The sequence below is a fragment of the Morone saxatilis genome, unplaced genomic scaffold, assembly GCF_004916995.1.
Source record: "Morone saxatilis isolate NCDOM2014 unplaced genomic scaffold, NCSU_SB_2.0 Contig20, whole genome shotgun sequence".
NCBI lineage: Eukaryota > Metazoa > Chordata > Actinopteri > Moronidae > Morone > Morone saxatilis.
This window is the reverse complement of record NW_023339763.1, coordinates 6,527,385-6,548,772: the sequence shown is the minus strand read 5'-3', so window position 1 is coordinate 6,548,772 and position 21,388 is coordinate 6,527,385. Positions and strand designations below refer to the sequence as shown.

At 39.9% G+C, this 21,388-nt stretch overlaps 1 protein-coding gene across 2 annotated transcripts; it reads right to left on the bottom strand.

Annotated features, from left to right (window-relative positions):
- Positions 1 to 460: 460 nt before the first annotated feature.
- Positions 461 to 19,652, bottom strand: LOC118331364 (core histone macro-H2A.1). 2 transcript variants are annotated; one of them, XM_035666238.1, is made up of 9 exons: positions 19,498 to 19,652; positions 17,418 to 17,618; positions 16,848 to 16,954; positions 16,520 to 16,711; positions 15,987 to 16,094; positions 10,564 to 10,654; positions 8,281 to 8,370; positions 3,469 to 3,643; positions 461 to 2,098 (listed from the first exon to the last, which is right to left on the bottom strand). In XM_035666238.1, exons 2-9 carry the CDS (start codon positions 17,587 to 17,589, stop codon positions 1,933 to 1,935), a joined length of 1,101 nt encoding a protein of 366 aa, XP_035522131.1. In that variant the 5' UTR covers positions 17,590 to 17,618; positions 19,498 to 19,652; the 3' UTR covers positions 461 to 1,932. The 2 variants fall into 2 exon arrangements, with proteins under 2 accessions (XP_035522131.1, XP_035522132.1); XM_035666239.1 differs by lacking the exon at positions 19,498 to 19,652 and adding an exon at positions 19,184 to 19,454.
- Between the last annotated feature and the right edge of the window lie 1,736 nt (positions 19,653 to 21,388).

The window sequence follows — 21,388 nt, the reverse complement described above, 5'->3', positions numbered from 1 at the left end:
AGCTCCTTTAAGCCTCCATACTCAACTTTAACTTTAGCTAATCATAATGTCCTCACACTGATAATCTTCTTTTCTTATTGTGAGACAATTTGGTCCTCGTAAGTACAGTACAGAGACACACACATGCTTGTAGAGCTGGAGCTGGAGGTTGAGCTTGGGTTCCTGAGGCTTTGAGTGTGGCTTTCAGTCAAATCAAATAAATGCAGCATGACATCCTTCTGCCATTTGTTCTGCAACACTTCAAATTATGCTTACTTTAATACAGCAGAGATGGACTGTTATTACATTAAAAGACACACACACTTGTTTCCATGGGGGACAGTGAAGGTTTGTCTTACAATTAAACTTCATACACACACACACTCCTTTTTAATCTTATGAGGCCCACAGTTCCTGGCAGCATCCTGAAGAACAGCATGAAACATAAAATGATCTCATAATGTCGAGAGGATCAAATTGATGTTTTTAAAGGTATTTTATTACCGGAGTGTGTACAGACCTTTTGTAGAATCATCAATTGTAGCAATTCTTTAGAAAGCATTTAACATTTTTTTTTTTTCATAAGAAAGTTAGGCTTTTGAAAAGTCCAAATGCAGCAGAGCAGTCGGGTTCCTTTATATATACGTCCGTCAATCCCAATTCAAATCCAACTCAAATCGATCAGCGTCTGTGTGAAGAGGCCTGCTGCTGCACAGAAAATGGCTGAGATGAAAATCCAATTCTTGATTACAGGGAGCCATCTAGTGGCGGCTGAATGAAAGAGCAAACCAAAAGCAACAGCAGAGAGCCTCTACTTCCAGCAAAAAATGCGTACACTTGTTTTATGGTTTAACAAAGACAAAACACACAAAAAAAAAACAATCTCTTACAATATTTTTTTTTGCTTCCAGATCACCTGCACCTTTTAGAATCAATGTGAAAATTAAAATAGAAAATAAAAATCTGTGTTACAGTCCAATATTTTACTATAACATTTCACAAATACTCCATCTATATAAACAGTCATAGGAACACACAATATAAACCATTCGTGCCCTGCAAAAACCTCAAATCTCCAATTCTACCATTTTATGTAATCATTTATTTATTTTTTTTACTGTAAATGACAAACGACAGCTGTTTTGTTTACAGTATAAACCTGTGACATTAGTAACAGGATGAGTATATAATATATGGGCATTAACATGACAATTTTTCTTCAACTGATTTCGTTTCTTTTTTGGAAATTCAAGGTCTCTGCAGCACACAAGGAAACCTGCCTGTTTAAACAAAGGCAAACACAGGAATTTGCAACACACAACACAAAAACAAAAACTCCTTCCATAGTTCTTTTAGTCTCCTGAAGACCAAAGTAGAGCAAACTGAACTTTTTCTCAATACTTTCCATTTCATTATACAGTACTATTAAGAACAGAGATGTTCCAAAACGCAGAATTGATACCAAAAAATACACTGAATTAAGTGTCTTGTGTTTTTGAGATCAAAATAAAGAGAATGGCTGTTTTTACTATCTTTACTGCCATTACATGCATTAACCCGTATTCATCGGACTTCTCTGGAAGCCTGGTAATTGAGGTGTATCTCTCATAACATCTTTTACCGTATATACCATGAAAATTAAATCTTAAAGTGAGTCTTTCACTTGCTTAATCTGTTTTGTCTGGCACCGTTTGTATTAAAAGACCGCAGAATGAACAGTGCACTTTTACATTTAAACACCAGAGGTGAACAAGTAAATAGGAAATTAAAAACAATAAAAAGGAAAAAATACAAACATAATGCAAAAACAAGTTCCCGGCCTATAGAAAGAATCTTCTTTTTCTTCTTCTCTTCATATTTAACAAATCACTAATAAACACCTTCCTATTTCCTCGCAGGAAAGAAAAAAACAGAGTGGAGAAAAAGGGACAAGGAGGCAAATCCTCCAAACTCTTAGCTTGTCTCCAGCTTGGCCATTTCCTGCACATAGATCCCGATGCTCTCACTGTCGAACAGCACAAAGTAGACGGTCTTGATGGTGGAAGACATGGTGGCCACAAAGTAGCTGGAGATGGCCTTGAGGATCAGCTGTGCCGCCGTCTGCTTCGGGAAACCATTCCTGACAGAAAAGAACACACACTTAGTGAAATGTGGTCAAAGGCTGGAGAGTCATTTTCTGTTTACTTGACCGTGACTGTGGCATTCATTATGTTAGAAGTCAGCATACATATTTTTGAGACTTCTAGTCTCACTCCAATGGTAACACTTAAAATACACAAAGAACATCTAACTAACTTCTTCTTTACTCCTTTCATCCGAGGCTCAAATCTTTCTTATCTTTCTTAAAAGGAGTGTGAAACTTTGCGCACCACTAAAGCTGTTTGTTTGAGTCTGAACCTGACTTTGACTGACCCCTCATCATCCAGCGGTTTCCAACCTGTGGGTCGGGACCCAACCATGATTCGCAAGTTAAATCTGAGGGGTCTCCAGTGAAATATGAAACCGGTGTGCAAATAAAAAAACAAGTCCAAGAGTTTACAGCCATGCTAGCAGCTCTGTGAGGCGGTACTGGGGCCCAGCTGTGCTTTGAGCTAAATGCTAACACAATGCTAACACACTGATGTTAAGCAGGTGTAATGTTTACCATGCTCACCATCTTAGTTTAGCGTTTTAGCATGGTAACATTTACTAATTAGTTAGAATTAGCAGGTATTAGGTCATAAACCAAAGTATTGGACAAAACAATAAATTTGACCTGATGGGGGCGCTATATGAAGATCACCAGAGTTAAGTGAAGTCAGTCCATCCAATAGTTGTTGAGATATGTCTGGACAAAAGTGGTGGGCCGACTGACCCCAGAGTTAAACATTTTTTAAATTTAGTTTGTGAGACTTTTCTCTAAATTTTTTCCATTTTTTTTGGTTGAAATGCTGCAATTTATTAACATACAGCATTAAACCTGTGACCAGGGTTCACAAGTAGATGTTTCACGAGCCAAAAAGGTCAGTGCTGTAACCTCCTCTGCTGCTCCCACGCTTTCCTACTGTTGTTCCAAATACATGGTATGTTTGTGTAAATCTCTCTAGATCAAAGTGGAGGTGTTTACCACTGTTGCCAGGAAACCATGTCAACTCCCGTTTGGACTTACACAAAGAAGAAAAAAAAAAAAGTGTACGAGCTGGCAGAGACACATGAGCACTGCATTTTATTGCTGACAATGCATTGCTGAATGCCACTCATGATGCTATGAAGACGTGAGAAAAGACATTTCTTCCAGTCAGGTACAGTTTCTTGGTCTGGACACACTTTTTTGGCAAATGACTTCCAGTTTTGGACTAAAAGAAAGCCAGAGTGAAAAAACCCTCAAGTTGATGTACAGTGAATTGCAGGATGTATGGCAGTGCCGTTGTTAATGAAGAAACAGCAATATAAGGGATTGCACGATGTGTCGTTTCTCAGCTGTGTTCCTTTCTGAGTGTGTTTTCTTACCTTCCGCTACCAATGGAGGGGAAAGCCACAGACTTGAGTTTCTTCTCGTCGGCCAGAGCCAGGCAGTTCTTCACCGTCTTGTCCAGCAACTCCTCGCACTTGTCGGAACCCCAGCCCGGACTGTTACAGTGGATGACGTACTTAGCAGGCAGGCCGTAGCCGGAGGTCAACACGGCTGAGGGATGGAGAGGAGAGGGGATGAAGAACGGTTAACACAGTGAGACAGGAAGAGGAAATAAAGACGGGGACAAAGCAGAGTAGTAGAGGGAGCAGAAAGGAAACTCTCTTGTTTGCACATTTCTAAAAAATAAAAATCTCAATACTTTTAGGATATATGAGAAATCCAATTTGATCTGAAATGAATGATTGATCAATGGTCCAAACTGAAAAGACATTCCCTTTACAATGATATAAAGCAAATCATTGCAGTTCAAAAAGTCCAAACTGGTGAATGTTTGGCATTTTTAGCGTCAAAAAGAAACAGTCAACTAATAGCTTCAGCCCTAACTTAAATAACAACAGCCATTAAAAAGCCACTGTTACCCAGCTGTAATATTGAACTTATGAACATATGAACTTGTTCGCCTGGATTTCCTCATGTCACATCTATTGTCTACAGTCAAGCTCAGCTTCATTAATCAGTTTTGCCAGAACTCAAAAGTTGAGTTTGGAAGCCTGAAATACTAAAATAACACTTTGCTTTGTGGAAAATGTATGTAGCTAATCTCCCTGAGGTTAAAATGGTTTGGCCAGGGTGTTACAGTAAGGTGGGCCGGAGAAATCACTTCTCCAGACAGACTGGAGAGGTGAAAAGAAAAGGAGAAGAGGAAGAACAGGGAAGAGAAGACAAGAGAACAGAATAGTCAAACTAGCAGCTGTAGACAGTGTAACTCAGCCAAAGCCCCTGACTCTGTGAAGTGAGAAAGCCTCCAGTCAGATTTTATTAGCCCACAGCGAACGTGTGACTGGACCGGAGTCAAAGCTGAGGACGAGCTGATTTCCAGATGGCACACAGAGAGGATAGAGAGACTTCACACAGCAGAGCGAGAGTCACACTGCAATGTGTGATCGGGTTGTGAGGTAAAGTGTGCGGATGATGATGATTACTGGTTTCATGACTGCCTGCAAAGGTCAACTAGTTTTATGGTTTGGGAAGGGAGGAAAAGTATGTGGTGATGTTTTTGCATAGCTCATCTGGAGATCACCTGTCAATCAAACTATGTGGACAGCACTGCAACATTTCTGTTGTAGTTTGAGTTTCTGTGGGTGGCCTTGCTGTCAATAAATTACAATAAGAAAAAAAAAACATAACAAAAGCAACAATGAGTTGCTTAATACTTGGACCTCTCTACCCTGCTCTCAGTATTGCTGACACTGTTTCATAACAACTTAGAAACTGCTTGTAGTAGGTTTGAAAAAAAGGGATCCTTTGTGAAATGCATACTGAGCAGAATATTTACACATGAAAAATACGCCTGTCAGTGCTCTCTGGAGGACGAGCCCGATATACCTGCCTGGTTAATTTATCTAGTTCCATTAGCGAGTATTTGTTGCAGCAGGAGGTGGAATGAGTGGGCTATGTGGGATTGACTTAAAATAAACTACAGTGTATGTGGTCATAATAATGAAGGAACATGTCAGTGCAACAGTTGGCTCTTCTCCTTTCTTTCTTTTGTGCAGCCTCCTTCATCCTCCTGCCTGGACATTGATCTCAGAGCACCATCTTGAACAATGTCTCAATTGCTTGCCGGGAAGCTATGAGCGATTCTTTTCAGCACCCGTGATGTATAAAAGAAGCGTGGCGATGGACAGATGACGCAGCTGTGCGACACACAATCAGCCAATTATCAATCAGCAAAGGAGTTGCAAAAAGAACATTGCTGAGGAAACAATGTTCTGGACTAGTACTGCAAAGCTGTGTTTACTTCACCCAATTCCCACCTCAACACTGTATTTTAATTGCAACATTGCAGTACTCTACATTTAGAAGAGCAAAACACACATCGTGGGCAAAGTCTCTAATAACTGTACTTTGGCAGGCAGGTTACAGAACAGGAATTCCCACCTGCATTGTGTACAGTGGGTCCTGTTCATGGAGGGAAAGTAAATCTGCACTAAGCTTTCATGTTCAGCTCAACTCTGGTACACCGGTTTGCACCACTGATCAATTTCTAAACCATACCGACGGTGCTGACCTTTGAAGGATCACAGAATCCACAAATAAGGAAGCAATTATCATGCCTTAGCTGTGTCACATCATTCATCATTATATAACCATGCACCGCCTAATGAGAAGCAAATAATGAATGAATCGTTTGGTCTGCCAAAAAACAGTAAAAAATGTCGATCACAGTTCAAATTGCCTGTTTACTTCAACAAATAGTCCAAAATCCAAAGATACTGAATTTATTTTCACAGAACAGCATCAAATCCACACAAAAGAAGGGAACTGGGGAATGTTTGGCACTTTTGCTTTAAAAATTGCTTTACGGATTAATTCAGAATCAGAATAGTAGATTACTTAACTCGAGTAACTGATTTTTGCAGCCCTAAGAATTGATTGCACATTTACGTTAACTGTAACAGGGGCTTAAATGAATCACTGCCAAGTAATATAGTCAACAAGTTATTATTCACTCTTTTTGATTTTTTAAAAACACATCATTTTAATTGCCATGCTTGAATCATTATGGGAGTGTTTAATTTATGTTACCAGGCAGATGCCACTGATTACAGTTGGTAAACTCACAGCAGAATAAACACAAACGAATGCTGCTCTTTGTTGGCCATTGGCTTTTTAAAATATTCCTTCCTCGTTCTTTTTTCTGGAGGGTCTGGATTGCCTTTTTGTTCATCCGGTTTTTTCCCTGTTTCCCAATACATGTCATAATGTACGATTGAGTATTTACAGCAACCTATCATCTTCCGTTTCCCAGTGATCCTCTTTAACTTATTGCTTCCTCTTTAACCAACAGCTCCCATTGTCATCTAACAGTTTTTATTATTATGATATACTGTATGTATCTATGCAGCAGATCACTCACACACTGAACCATGTATTACAAAATACTCAAACTTAAAAACTACCTGTTTTTGGATTAAACTCAACTTCCGCTTGAATAATGTGGTTAATAACTCCTTATTTTTCTGGCCTTGAATTTGGGACATTTGCTCGCAAAATCCAGATGAGGAGATACGTTTTACAAGTATTTTAAACATCCTGAAGAACTTGTTTTGATGGCTGTTCTGAACCAGGTCTGGTCAGGATGACCGTTTGGCTGATCCAGATCCCTAGGAATCCCGCAGACAGCCTCTGCTGGCTTGGTGTTCAGTCACCTGGTAATCTATTTATGAGCTCCACACAGACCGGGATTATGATGCTGAGCTAACTTGGCTCAGTGTGAGAGAGAGAGCAGTGGTGAAGGTGGGGAGTGTTAGAAAAAGTGAGTGTGAGTGATGAATAATGAGAGAGACAGCTGGAGAAAGAATAAGACGGACAGAAAGAGTCAGTGGAGACAAATGGACTGAAAGATAAAATAATCTGTAAGGGCTCAAACAATATAGCTCTCTGAAGACTGATGTCTGTAGTTTAAGACTAAAGTAGCAAAGAACCGATATTATGTGCCAATACTAAATGGCTTTGATCATTTTCATGACAAGTTTCTCTAAAAAGTTCAATAATAAAAAAGGAAACTCTGGCAACATTTTGCCTTTAAAAAGGAAGAAAATAGTGGTCAAATCTCTGTGTTCATGTCCAAAGGGCTAATCCTTGCTGCAGTGTCCTGACGCCAAAAGGACCCAGCCCTGTTTAACTTGGTGTGTGTGTGTAGGTGAAGAGAGATTTACGGGACACGCTGACATCACTGTCATAGGAGCTGGGTGGTGCTGGAGTGGTAGATCAATATGCACTTTTAACCCCTTCAATGGTGACATTGGAAGAAAGTCATGAAACGTCAGTGTTGCTGAGGCAAAAACCAGTAATAAACATGTTTGATAGCACAACTGCACCTGTTACTATGCAGGATGGCAAAGTCATACCACTTAGAAAGTGACACCCCTTAAAAGAGTCTTATCCAAGCGGCATGCTTCTACTGTCTGTCTTATTTTTCATTGTTTCTTTTGTGTCTGTGGCTGTTTAATCATCTGTATTTTGTCTTGCTACACCAATTTAAAAAAAAACAGCTTTTACTTCATAAACAAGTTCACAATGAGTACAAATCTTTACTCTTTGCCAACTATCTGTATCTGACAGCAATCAACAGCCACAATCGGACCCAATATGTCCAAAACATGACTCCCAAACTTTTCTAATGTCTAACCTTATTCATTTATTTGTCAATATTATCAACTACAATGTTTGTTTCTCACTGAAATTGAAAACTGGATTAATTTTCTTTTACTTCATTTTTAATATTTATATACCATTTATAGTCAGTTCTCCTGCATTTTTTGTTGAATAAAGTTGTGGGGAAAAAACTATCCACTGCACATCATTTAAATAATGAGCACAACACATTCTGTCTCTGAGAGATTAATTTTGGAAAATACTTTCAGGCCTATTATTGCATGGACTTAAGCCAAAACAACATAACCAATAACATTTGCTTGTTGAATACAGGCTGGTAAAATAAATGTTCTGTCTGAATTTTGTAACATCTCATTTTAAGCCACGACAGCAGAACCTTGATCGAGGTTGAATCCAAACTTTGCCATACCTTCAGGCTCCTCAGGCAGAGCTGTCAACCTCTGCTTATAAAGTAAGCAGCAGGTACTGCTAGGCAAATCCTGACATTTCCTTCTGTGCGCACTTACCTCCAGCCACCTCCAGAGGGCCATTTTTCTTCTTCAGCTCCTGCAGCGCTTCAGTGAACTCCTTCCCTCCCTTCTTTTCCAGGGCAGAGCCTGTAAATGAGACAGAGGAGTGATTACATCCTCACATGGTGCTGCTAGAGACAGAGAGCAGGAAAGAGGAGAGGTGATGTCATGCAGACAGACAGGCGAGCAGGCAGACACGGAGACAGACGGACAGGTAGGCAGGCAGACAACGATGCTGTCAATCATTTCACCGGGCTTCTCTCTGGATCTCTGAGCTCTCAAGCAGAAAACTGAGTCTGTTACTTTATTTGTGAAACACAAGGAAAGGTCTCACAAATGAAGTTTCAAAACTGCTATTTTCCAAATGACTCATTCTGAGTCAGTTTAACTAATGTATTAAAGCCCCTGTCTCTAATTACTTCCCTCTGTCCTCACACACTGGCTTATTTGCAGTGCACTGAGGGTATTTTCTTTCACTTGCAAATTACACAGTTGAGAGTTTCTTTAAAAAAAGGAAAAACAGCTAGCAGCATGTTATAAATGAAAATGTTAAAGCTCTGTTGACGTTTGAACACACAATTTCAAGTCCAGGAAGCAATCTAAGTTCTAATTCTGAAGAGGAGAAATACACAACAAGAGGTTATGAGGCCATTGCGAAAACCAATTCAACTGTTTGTTTCCTATTTTGATGGCTAAAGGAAGTCATTTTGCATTGATCCCACTACTTTAGATTTACTCAGAGTTAAAGAGAGAAGCCACAAAAGGAAACCAGAGAAGAGATTCAAATCTACCAGAGCCAGAGAAATTAATGTTCTGGCTGCAACTACATTAAAAACAGGCAGGGGAGAAAAATACAATAAGGTTAATGTCAGCCTCTTAGTTAGTGGAAAAAGCTCTCCAAATTATTTAACAGCCAATACGAGCAAGCGGTATATATAAGCAAGTATAAGTATAATCTTTGTACTTTAACAGCCTGTTGTGTAGTCATTAACAGTTAAATAGTTAAACATTCATTCACTCGTGAATTCACATAACAAGTGATCAGCACTCAAACACTCTGAGAATTCTCTTTCTAACCAGCTGAACTGACAGCACAGTTGAGGGGGCAGAGGTCACAAGATATGGAGTAAGTCCCAGACTGCCCACATTTCAGCCGCATGGAACAAAGCATCGACGAGCAGCAGCATGGTTTCAGGATTAAACTGACAGAAATATGTGGTTGTGTATGCATTACATGATGCACTCTGTGAACACTGCATCTTCTGCATGACTAACAGCCCTTGGATATTTGATGAGGGTAACATACTGAAGAACCATATGCTGTAGGTGAAGCACCTGTGCATCATCAGTGAATAGAGCAGTAACTATATTCCTTCTGCAGGCTAGCTAGTGCCTGTATGATGTGAGCATAAACTTGCAAAGACTTGAGACAGTGAAACGTTTACTGATGTTTTTGGGAAAATCAGATAAGAACTATGTAGTAGTTAATGCATGGGTCTGTCTCAAGGGCAAGATTACTTATTGGTACGAAGATTCAAGACTTAAAGGAATTCAAGGGGGTTGCATTGGTGAGGGTGTGTTTCAGGTACAGTGTGTCAACAATGAAGTACAATCCAGAATGACCTGTTTAAGTATCCATGAGTTTGAAGGCTTCTGAAACACAAAAACACACCCCAGCGGTTTATAATTCTGTAAAAATGTTTCAAAAAAATCCTTTTCGGTGCATAAAAACGCAGGAATCTCTGATATCTGAGAAAAGTCAGCTGCCAACCAACAGCCTTTTTTGAACGCAGTAAGCTGCCAAATTCAAATGATCCTTTTCAGTCCACATTGGGTTTGTCTTCTGGGTTAGGTTTATTGAAAACATAGCGTGTGACTGCAACTCTCTTTGGCAGCTGACTCTCAAATCTTGGAAACTGGAGTTTCCCACAAGCACTTAATTGCATACATAAAATAGTCCCTGCTTGCACATTTCAAGCCTCTGCAAGTTAATTTTCACTCATAATACGATAATAGTTCAGTCAATGTTTCACCAAATTACATAAATACTATAGTGAAGCATTTACAGTAAGAACAGCAGGAGGTTGGGTTGTGGGTTGAAAAGGTTTTCTTCAGTGCAGAACCCTGGCTAAATAACAATGCAGAATAAAACCTGTGCTGCTGCTGTGATGTTCATCCACAGACCGCAGTGCAGACTATCTGGAATATGCAGAGAGAGAAAGAGAGAGAGAGCGAGCAGACAGGCACTCGCGGTCTCCGTGGTGTCAATGGTTCCTTTACCTACTTCACCACCTGTATAGAGGGAGGAGCTGGTCGGGTGAATGACAGCGTCACTCTCCACGATGGAAATGTCGGCTTGGACAACTTGCAACTACAGATGACAACAATGACAAACAACAGGCAAACAACATGGTGGTAAAAACACAGTGAGGGTGATCAGGAGCAACAAGATGGGACAAAAAAAAAAAGTAGAAAAAATTAAATGAAAGAGAAGAACAGGAAGAAAAGAGACAGAGAGGTGAGCAAGCTCCTTACTGGCTGAGGACATCACAGAAAACAAAGAAGCAACTGAGGACACGGTGGGTCACATTATGTAATTAGGAAGCAGGACTGCACATGAAGTCAGATTTACTTAACTCGTCACTCATCAATACACAAGATCGCATGCTCGAGTGCATTTTAAAATACTCTAATTTGAAGTTTTTAAATGGGGGTCAAGCAAACATTTTATGAATCTGATTTCTGACTAATTGTGTTGTCCTGATTTCTTGGCTCATTGAAATGAGCAAAGCATTTTATGATCACACTCCAGGCCACCAACCTTGCAGTCAGGCTGCAGTGAGCAACTAACAGAGGAGGTTCCTGTTAGTTTTTCTTCTGTAAAAATGGTGCTCTATTTCATTCCAATAATTGTCCTGAAATAGTGATCATTAAGCTTTATAAAAAGGTCTGGCAGCCATCTGAAAGGAGGACAACCTGGAATGAACTCAACACATCTACACGATGGGAAAGAGCAAGCAGGATCACTGCTCTGAGGAGCTTTGATAAAATCCTTGAACGTTTCCACAGAAGTTCATTTCATTCAGTCTTGCTAATGGGAATTGTATTTTATTTATAGAGAAAAATCCGTCTGCTCTTCATCTTAAATACAAAAAAAGCAAGGTCACATCCTTGAGGATCAAAGTTAGGATCTTCACCAGTCTTCCCACTACGAGCAACACCTTCCACAAATCCTTTTATTTCGTGAGAGCTAAGCAACCGTCACCAACGAGCACTTCTGCTGAGGAAAGTTGGCTACAGCAGACGCTTTCCAGGTCAGGAGACGTCGTCAAAGGCCGATCAAACAGCACACTACCTTTTTTGTAACCAGTGCTAACTATGATTTCACTGAAGCACATGCAAAAATGAGTCAGTACTTGGAGAATGGCTGCGTCTTTCACTAGGGCTTACTGTAATATTGAGGTAATGTGACTGAGCTTTAATACAGTAATTTGTTTTACGAAGATGTTTAGAAGGTTAAAATTAAAAACTAAAATATGTTTTTGCCCAAAATTTTCCCCAGAAATATCAGTTTTAAACAGATTTTCACCGATTTTTTATTTCCTGCTACACGAGGAAGCTGATCTCCATAGATTAATAAATCCTAAATTATCATGACATCAATCATGTTGATCAGTCACAGTGTGAATAAACACACCTGGTGGAAGAAACCAGTCGAGAAGTCTGAAACCTTACTTTTAGAGTTCTTAATTCACTGGTAATTTCATTTAGGAGAAGCGGTCAACCTGTCGAACATTCAAGGATTTTAAATCTCAAACCTCACTGGGACCAGAGAGGATGGGCAGGGTGGGGGAGCTCACCTAGATCATCTTTAAGTTCAAGTTCAGCATTGGTGGGGTTGATGACCCCCTCCACGTCAAAGCCAGCCAAGTTACTGACCTCGCTGTGAATAAGGTTGAGCTGCGGAAGGGGAGGCAGGAGGGTGGGAGCGAGGGGGAGGCATGCCAAGGAGGAGGGAGAGCAAGAAGGAAGAGGGGAGGAAGCAAAGCCATTAACACCAGATTCATACCACTGCTTAAAGGCATACCTTGACATTTTGATGATTTATTATTACTGTGAGTAGATGCTGAATGTATTTGTGTGCAGTGACATTAGGTCTAAATGTGGAGTGACAGCCTTCACTCTATGTCATATGTAAAGGTGTATACTGAACGAAACACAAAAGGTTATACTGCTTGATGCTATATCAGGTTAAAAGGCCAAATATGACCATTAGTCAGCATTAAATCAGACCTCTGGATGAGCATGTTTTTAAAGCACATTGTGACAACTAAAAGAACTAAAAAACTGGACAGCAGGCCTCCAGGTGCATTGATTGAGAAATGATAAATTGTTTAAAATGTGAAACAGTCTGGATGATTAGGATTACATTTGTGTAACACAGACAAATGGCCACAGCCAAGAGGAATGGCTATAATATGTAGAAGGTTGAAAAATACTGTTAAAAAAAGGCAATTTTAGATATAGAGAGTGGTGTTGGAGTGGGTTGGTGGGAGGTAAACAAGGGAAAATGTGCTTTTCCTACTGTGAAATGTCAAAATGTAAAAAAAAGAGCTAATTATACCTATTTTTGTATCTGTGTCTGCAGTTATGATGAATTTGCGTGTGGAGAGTATTTATGTGATTGTCTAGATCTTAAATTCTGTATGTTGTTCCTATAGAAGGTCAGTTTTCTTACTCTTTACTCTTGTTTGGTTTGCAAGGCGGCACAACCAAGAATCATTCCATTATTCATTGTATAATGTGATTTAATTGAAGGCCAGCTGTATCACTCAGTTTCTTCTTCAAAGCCAGCAATTTGACGACAGAAGGAATATTCTAAAAAAGGTCAAAATGTCAAGGTATCCTTCTAAATGTTAAGAATTTTCAATGCATAGGCCACATCCTGTTAGTATCTCAGAGTTTAAAGGTGGGGTATGTGATTCTGGAGAAATCCAACACCAAGCGAACAACGACACAGCCAGTAATGTAACCAACGTTGACTGTGTTGTGGTCTAGCAAAGTTGCTGCAGTTACAGCTCGGACACACTGCCCGCGTGAGCATTGCATGACGGTTCCCTCGTTGAACTGCTGCAGCTCACATGACTGTGGCGTCTACATGGAGAGCGTTTCTGCTGTGGCACCAATACTATCTTTCTACTTTGATAAATACAATACAATAAAAGCCTTGTTTAAAAAATAAATGGATTCTGTCCACAGAAACGCCAGAGAGCTTTTAAACTGAAACAGATACTGGAATGATGTCCATATAAGTATGAAATCCTTTTCACTGTCTATTTTTGTTGTCGGCCTGGACACGCTGCCGTAACACGCAGAGAGGACGAGATGGTTTTCCTGAGCCGGCACACCGGCTCCAGACGGCAATACTACACTACAACTCTCCTGCTACTACAGCTAACATCACATCAACAGCATACTGGCAAACTAGAAAGTAAGCTGAATGTCTGTGGGCAAGTCATTTAACGTTATCTGACACAAATCCTGGCTGGAATAACAAGTTAGTGTTGTGTGGCTCAGTCTGATCCACTTTGTTTCCCCATTTACAGAGCCAGAGATGCGTACAAACACTGGATTCTTTTCAGGCTCACACAAAGAGCAGAAAGCTAGCGGACCATGTGGAGATGTGCTCACTACATTTGACAAAAAGTGTACTGGATTAGAATCACATACCCAGCCTTTGAGACTCATGAATCATTTGTTATACAGAACACACTTCACCTAGAAGATGATAAAAGGCCCAATTCATCCCAAAAAAAGAGCAGTGAGAGTGAAAAGCAGTGACAACAGAGCCGTGATTTGGAGAGAGTAACTGAGGCTGAACACTTGGGCAATAAATGTGCAGTTACGATAATTAAGTCTATAAAACAGAAACAGACTAGCTTTTTTATTCATGGGTTCATTATCTTAATCAGTGGGAGGTTAACTGCATTCATTTAATTAATTATCATCCACTGATTTCAACAGCTGCTGTAATCTGTGGTCAGCTACACAATCGAGCACTGAGACATTTTTACTAATGAATACACATGTTTTAACTAATATTTCAGCCTTTAGAAATAGGCAAAAAAAACTGTCATTTGAAATTCTTTAACATATTTTCTGACACTACAGCCTGTGATGTTCAAACTAAACATGGGAAATCTGTTAATTGCTAAAAGATTACTGAAAAAACACAAGGAAAGAGCGAGTGTCATTATGTTACTACATCAGGTCTGGTTATAGTATTAAATAATATATCCGTATTAGTATAAGCACAGTAGACCCAAGCATACAGTGCCATTAGCAGCAGTTAAAGTCACAACTGAGCTGAAACGTTGAGCTCTGGAAGTAAATTTCCCCTCATTTCCTCCTCTACAGAGAGCATTTAATTTTTCTTCCACCGTGCTTTAACAGTGTAATAGAGAGTTTTCATGACTCAGCAGCCGATTGTAAAACAACTACAAATTACATTCCTGTTGACACGATTAGTCAATCCGATCCTCTTTGTTCTCTGTTGTACTACATTACCCACAAGAGCTTTGAGAGGCAAAAACAGATTACACAGATTACGCTGTTCAAATGATACTGCTCCACACGTCACATTGTACTTTGTTTAGCACAAAAGAGTGAGCACAGGAGCCAAAATCATAACAAATCAGCGATTACCATCATTTATTATCAGTTTAAAATTAGAGAACATGGGGGATCAGTGACACTCCTTGCATCATTCTTGACTCATTCATTGTCTTACTCCCAATGTCGTTCCCTGCCTTTAATGTTTTTCAAACTCAAATCTATTTTTATAAGCTTCTGATCTTCATGATCTTAAAGCTTGATCTTTTTTTTTTTTTTTTTTGAGAGGGCTTAGATGAGACTTTCAGGCAAATTTACTTCCATGTTTCAGTTCAATAAAAAGGGGTTAAAAAGAAGATTTTTTGTGCTCAGCAGGACCGAAGCGAGGGGAGCTAACAGATCAGGCAGATCTGAGATAAAGAGGACGAGCAGTTAACCCAGCATTCACGGTTGCCACTATAACACTTTAAGCTTAGCGCACTGCTCTGTTGTGTAGCAGTTTAAGCTCTTATATGAAGTCTGGTGAACTATAGCAGACCTGTTAGGAAGTACAGCGGGATGGAAACTTACATTTATAGAGCAAAATATCACAAACAGCTTTCTTGCTATGAGACCAGATATCTAATTCAGAAAACATTATCACATCATCTTGGATTGATTTCACCTTGTTCAGTTATGATGAGCAAGTAAAGATAAAAGGAGTTTGTACTATTAGCTCTGCAGGCGTTTAATAAGAAATCCTGTGGCTGAGCAAAATACAAAACATACTGTTTTATAGTTTTCCTAGGCACTAATCTGGTTGCTCATCATGAATGAGATATCTAGTTATCTCCATGAAAAGACATAAAACTGTGTCTCATTCCTTTGACTTCCAAAATATGAAATATAATATACATTTTAGAGCAAGAGTCTCCTTTCACAGCCATTTGTACACATTTCAAGTCATTTTTTATAAGCCTTATTTTAGCCTGGCGTGCATTAGGTGTCCGTTCATCCCGAACTTCAATCATTCAATAGAGACTCATCTGTTTATTATATATTCAGCTTAGACCTGTGTGGGGTTGGTATATTTCTACAGGCAGAAAACTGACCTTCTGACCCAGGAAGAGGCTCTTGGTGGACAGCACGGTGAAGCTGTCAACGGGAGATCCCTCTGTGGTGCTGTCTGCTGACGCCGCCTTGCTCACCTCACCCTGCTTCTGTTGAGGACACAGACGTTGACACTATGTGACACTTTGTTGTCCTCTATAAGAACGTTGTTTTCAGTGGAGGGATGCGAGAGGTCAGGGTCGGTTACAGTGACACTGCTTTTACTACAACACCATCTAGTCTCGGAGCTGTGCTGTTTGGTTCTGGATAATGGATCAATAGCTGATATATGAGCAGTCCAGATCTTCTATCTTGTTAAGTTAGTTTGAGAAAATGATCGATATCAACATTTATCTTTCTATATTTCTCATTTCTCTCTTGTCCATCTCATGTTCTCACTGAATCATTTTTGATCGTTTCAGTTTGTTTTTGTGATATTAATTTGTACATGGCACGCTTATAAATCAGTGTACCACAACAACAACTACAATTACATTCAGTGTTGACCACAATCATCAGGTTTGTGGAGCAGTACCTTAGCCTTCCCTCCTCCCTTTTTCCCACTCATTTTCTTGCTGGCTGATTTTTTGACCGGCTTGGGTTTCTTCTCAGGGGCGGGTGAAACGGGTGTCTCCAGTTTTCCTTTTGCTCCTCTCTTCTTAGCCAGCAGCTCTGGGTGAATGTTGGGCAGCACTCCACCTGCTGCGATAGTCACACCTTTCAGCAACTGAGACAGGAGGATAAAGGTTAAAAAAAAAACAGGAGTTCACACAGCCCCACACTGCACAGAAACAGAATAGATTACGCAGATTGGATTACTTTAAAATAAACATGACATAATATCAAGTTTACACGCTGCTGACCTGGTTCAACTCCTCATCGTTGGCGATGGCCAGCAGGATGTGTCGTGGTGTGACGCGGCCCTTCTTGTTGTCTCTGGCTGCATTGCCTGCCAACTCCAAGATCTCCGCTACAAGGGTACAAAAAAGATATACTGTAGAGCACGAGCGGTTTAGAAAATCAGTTAATGTCTCTGAATGTTTAGGTAAACTCACTTAACGATAATAGACTAACTTTCATGAGAATGAGAATGGAGTAAATGTCCCCAACTGGACTGCCGTTTAAATGTAACCCCTCAACCTTTTTTAGCAAATACCAGGAGGTCAGACAAATCAGGTCTCTGAATATATGTACAGCTTTAAAATGCTTCCTCATCAGTATCCACAAACTCTCCTATCTCAAAGCAGAAGCTGACGGTCGTCATTGCAAGCAGCTGCCTCATTTATTTGCATTACTTTCCGCCTGGGTTCTGAGTAGATATCACAATATAAAGTTTCTGTAAGTCGACAGTAAAACATCTGTAGTATATAGATAAGCTGCCGTCTGTATTTTTAATATTTCATCATTCCCTCCTCTCCAAAAATAAATCTCACCAGTAAGATACTCGAGGACAGCAGCGAGGTAGACGGGTGCTCCCACTCCAATGCGGTATTTGGGCAGGCCCCTCTTAATGTAGCGCAGCATGCGTCCCACGGGGAAGATGACCCCGGCCTTGGTTGACCGGGACGTCTTGGTCGACTTCTTCTTTCCTCCTCGGCTGGACATGGTGCCGAGACCGCTACCAGTGTCAGGCTCTGCAGGGACACATCAGGCAGGATACACAGGCAGTAACACAGTACAGGACAGCGTAAAGCTTCTTTCTTAAATATATGTTGGCCAGTGGTAAAAACATACACTCATCTTACTGGTTGAAATCACTAACTGAGGCTGAAATAGAGAAAAAGCTTTTCCAGACTGCAGACTTTCCCATATGAAACCCCAGTGTAATGTTAGGACACGTCTCCCGCAGGAAGTGATGATCAACAATAAATCAACTGTCTGCAACAAGCGATGGGCTCTCACAGGTCCCAGTAGTTCAATTCTGACACAGAAAAACATCTGAAAATTGGACTTTCAGGATGTCTTTCTTTGCTGAAACACTGACAGGTTACATTCTTGTCAGGGTGACATGAAAGGCTGGAATCTGTCTCCTAAATACTTTGAAAACACACTTAGAGCAACTCCTGAATAAGATACCAATACATCTTACTTAAACAGATTTGAGTATTTTAGATATATTAATTACCAAAGAGCCACATGAGGCTTTTCGTGTGTTTTGTTTAGATAATAGAAGCCTTAATGTCACACTAGCTGTAGGATCACATCTAGGCGAGGGACGATATGAAAATATCATGTTGTTCAAAATAAATCAGGAAATCTACATCGAACTTTATGCTGGCGAGCTAGACAGCTGTTTCAAGTCAAGCCATATGAGGATATTCACGATTACCAGGATTAGGGCTGCACGATATGGTAATATGATTCACGATTAGCAGGAATGATCCACTTTTGCATCATAATTTTTGTTTTTTCACCGAACGACACTATTCAGACCATAATGATGAGACACTTGTTGGGGTCTGTAACAAACAAACAAACATACTTTCTTACATATCTGGAGAACAAGATTTGTAGATTTTTGTTTCATATAATGCTGTTTATCAAAAGATTGTTGTTAAGAAAATTAATTTGGATTAACTGTGCACCCCTAATTACGATACTGAATATTCACCAAGATAAACATATGTTTATTTAATTACGATATGCGATTATATTGTGTATCATCCCTACTGCTGTCTGGTCACTACTGCAAAGGGATATTGTATTAATAACAAATGACATTAGCAACCAGGACATGGTCAAATATTAAAATCTAAAATATGCATATTATGTTTTTAGTTCAACTCTAATAAAAAAAACTCTTAATATTATTATATACAATATAAGACACATTCATGCAAAAATACTGATTATGATTGAAGTCCCTCTCATTGTACCAGCTGCAAACACCAATTAGCTGTCTGTAACTGAATCAATTAGCCAGCCAAAGGCCAGACTGCTTCTTTAAAACCTGCTGGAAATTCAAATATTTCACACAACACACGACACATCAGATCATATCAAACATAACGCCGGCAATTACAACGTTATTGAGCAGCAGATATAGCGGACACAACATCTGCGGCATTTCTCCACTCCGGTCAGGTGTGGGTAGGTGGGTTTAACCGCCACACTGGGCATTTTCTTTCTGCTGGCCACTGACAAAAACAACCGATTTCCGCATGCACATTTATTTCATCCACACACTGGGACACTCAACTAATGCTTCAAATCGAGCTGTCAGGCGACCGGAGGACATTTTCCGGTTCAGCTCAGCGAGCTTTTTCCTCGTTGTGGAAATAAACCCCTCCGCCGGAGAGCGGCGGCAGCTGCCCGCTCCTCCTATCCCCCCCTTCTCTCCACCTCCCTGAGCTCTGTCAGCTCCAGCTCTCCGCTGTCGGCCTCCATTGCCAGGCAAAAGCGCCAAATGGCAACGCCGTCGGCCGAGTCCGGCGAGCGCACACCGACTCGGCCGACGAGAAGCGACCGCGCTCGACGGCGGACGGCGTGCAAAACCCCGGCGGGATTACTTACAAGAAAAAACAGGGCACGCGGAGGAAAAAAAATGTCTCCGGTTTCTCCGGTAACAAGCCTGGGCAGAGTCCTGGACTCCCACAATCGCACAGCGAGTTGAAAATATCGGAGCGAAGCCAGCGCTGCCCCGCAGAGCGGATGCAACTGGAGAGAGCGAGCAAAGACTGGCTGCCGAGATGATCTTTAACCCTTTGCACTCTTTTTAATGTGGAGGCAGGAAAACACTTGGTCTGAGATGAAATGCTGACTGTTTGCCCGAGGCAGATCGATGCTCTCCAGTACTCACAGTATAAATAGCGTAAATTACTGTTACGATTGAAGACTCTCAAAACCCAGGGTGTCACTAATTTCTGGCACCTTTTGTATAAAATAGTCCCCTGTATGTTCACCACCCCCCGAAAATCCCTGTTTGAATGCATACATTTTTACAAGACTGGCATCAAGCATTCAATTTAAAAAAAAAAAAACAGTATCAAGGCAATTAATGTAATTAAAAATGGACTTAGTCTCTATGATGGTTTCTGAAGAAGCCATTATGAACCTCAAAGCGTGGTCGGCTCTGAAGTCGTCCATCTTACACAAATGAGCACAGACGTGGAGCTGAGGCGAGGTGGATGAAGGCCCGGATACTGAAATAACCACCTGTGTTCATAGAGGTCATCCTTAATTATTCATAACACATGCTAACTTAAAAGCCTTAAAACTTTAAGATGTTATATGGAAAATGTACCTGTACCAGTTGTCATGATGAGTAAATTCAGCCATTTAAGAATCTGAAATTGTTTTTTTAAAATGAGGCTGTAAAAAACTATTTATTTCTGCTCGCTTCTTGCACGTTAAAACACGCCTCTTTCTCCTGTCTGTTTTTCAAATCCCTCTTAAAATCCATTTCTTTTTCTCGTGGCTTTTGAACCTAAGTAAGTGTCGACCTTATATTTACTGATTTAATTTCTTTTTATTCGTGGCTATTATTTATTACTCGATGTTTTTATGTCTTTTAATAATTGTTGTAATTTTAATGATTTTGTGCCCCATGTGAGCTGTTATGTCTTTTATCTATGATGTCTTCTTTTTTTTCCTTCTGTACAGCACTTTGTCCAACTTTGGTTGTTTTAAAGGCTTGACAAATAAAGTTGGATTGATTGGATGCTGTTAAAGTTGGGGCATTCTTCATATGTGGCCTTTATGGAGCCAGCCTTCAAGTGACAATTCAAGAACTGCAGTTTGTCTTACTTCCCTTTTAGCTTCGTTTTCCAGCCACGGTGGTTATCGCTTGATATAAAATGCTAACTATGTGTTCAGAATGAATGCTAAGAGGCGGCGCAATAGTAATACGAGTTTCTATGGAAAGACTCAATTAGAAATTCATACGACCAAAAAAGGTGAAAAATTGCGGCTTATCAACCTTACAGTTCATTATACGTAAAGTAGAGAGACTGGAGTAAATTCAGTAATTTAACTCAAACAATTGTTTACATACATATACATTTTTTAAAGTAACACAAACTCAGTTTTTTAGGTTAAATTAGGTTTAAATTATCGATTAAGCCGCTTTTAAGTTATTCTAAGTGACACTAACTTCGTTTTGTAGTTTACAGAAAACATTCCTGATATTTTGTTTGCACAGCACAAATAAAAATAACAAAATTAAGTAATTCTCACTTAAAATTACTAAAGCTACTTGGTCAAGAATGTTATTTTTAACTTAATTTAGTTAACAGTGAATAAAAAGTCACCAGATCACTGAAGTCATAAGGATTCATCCTCTAGCTAGAGTCCATCTAATAATTGATTAGATATTTCAGTGGTGGACCAACAGTTTGATAAGAATGATGTATTAATAAAAACATTGTGTATTTTAGCCTTAACATAACAAATAAATTATATAAAC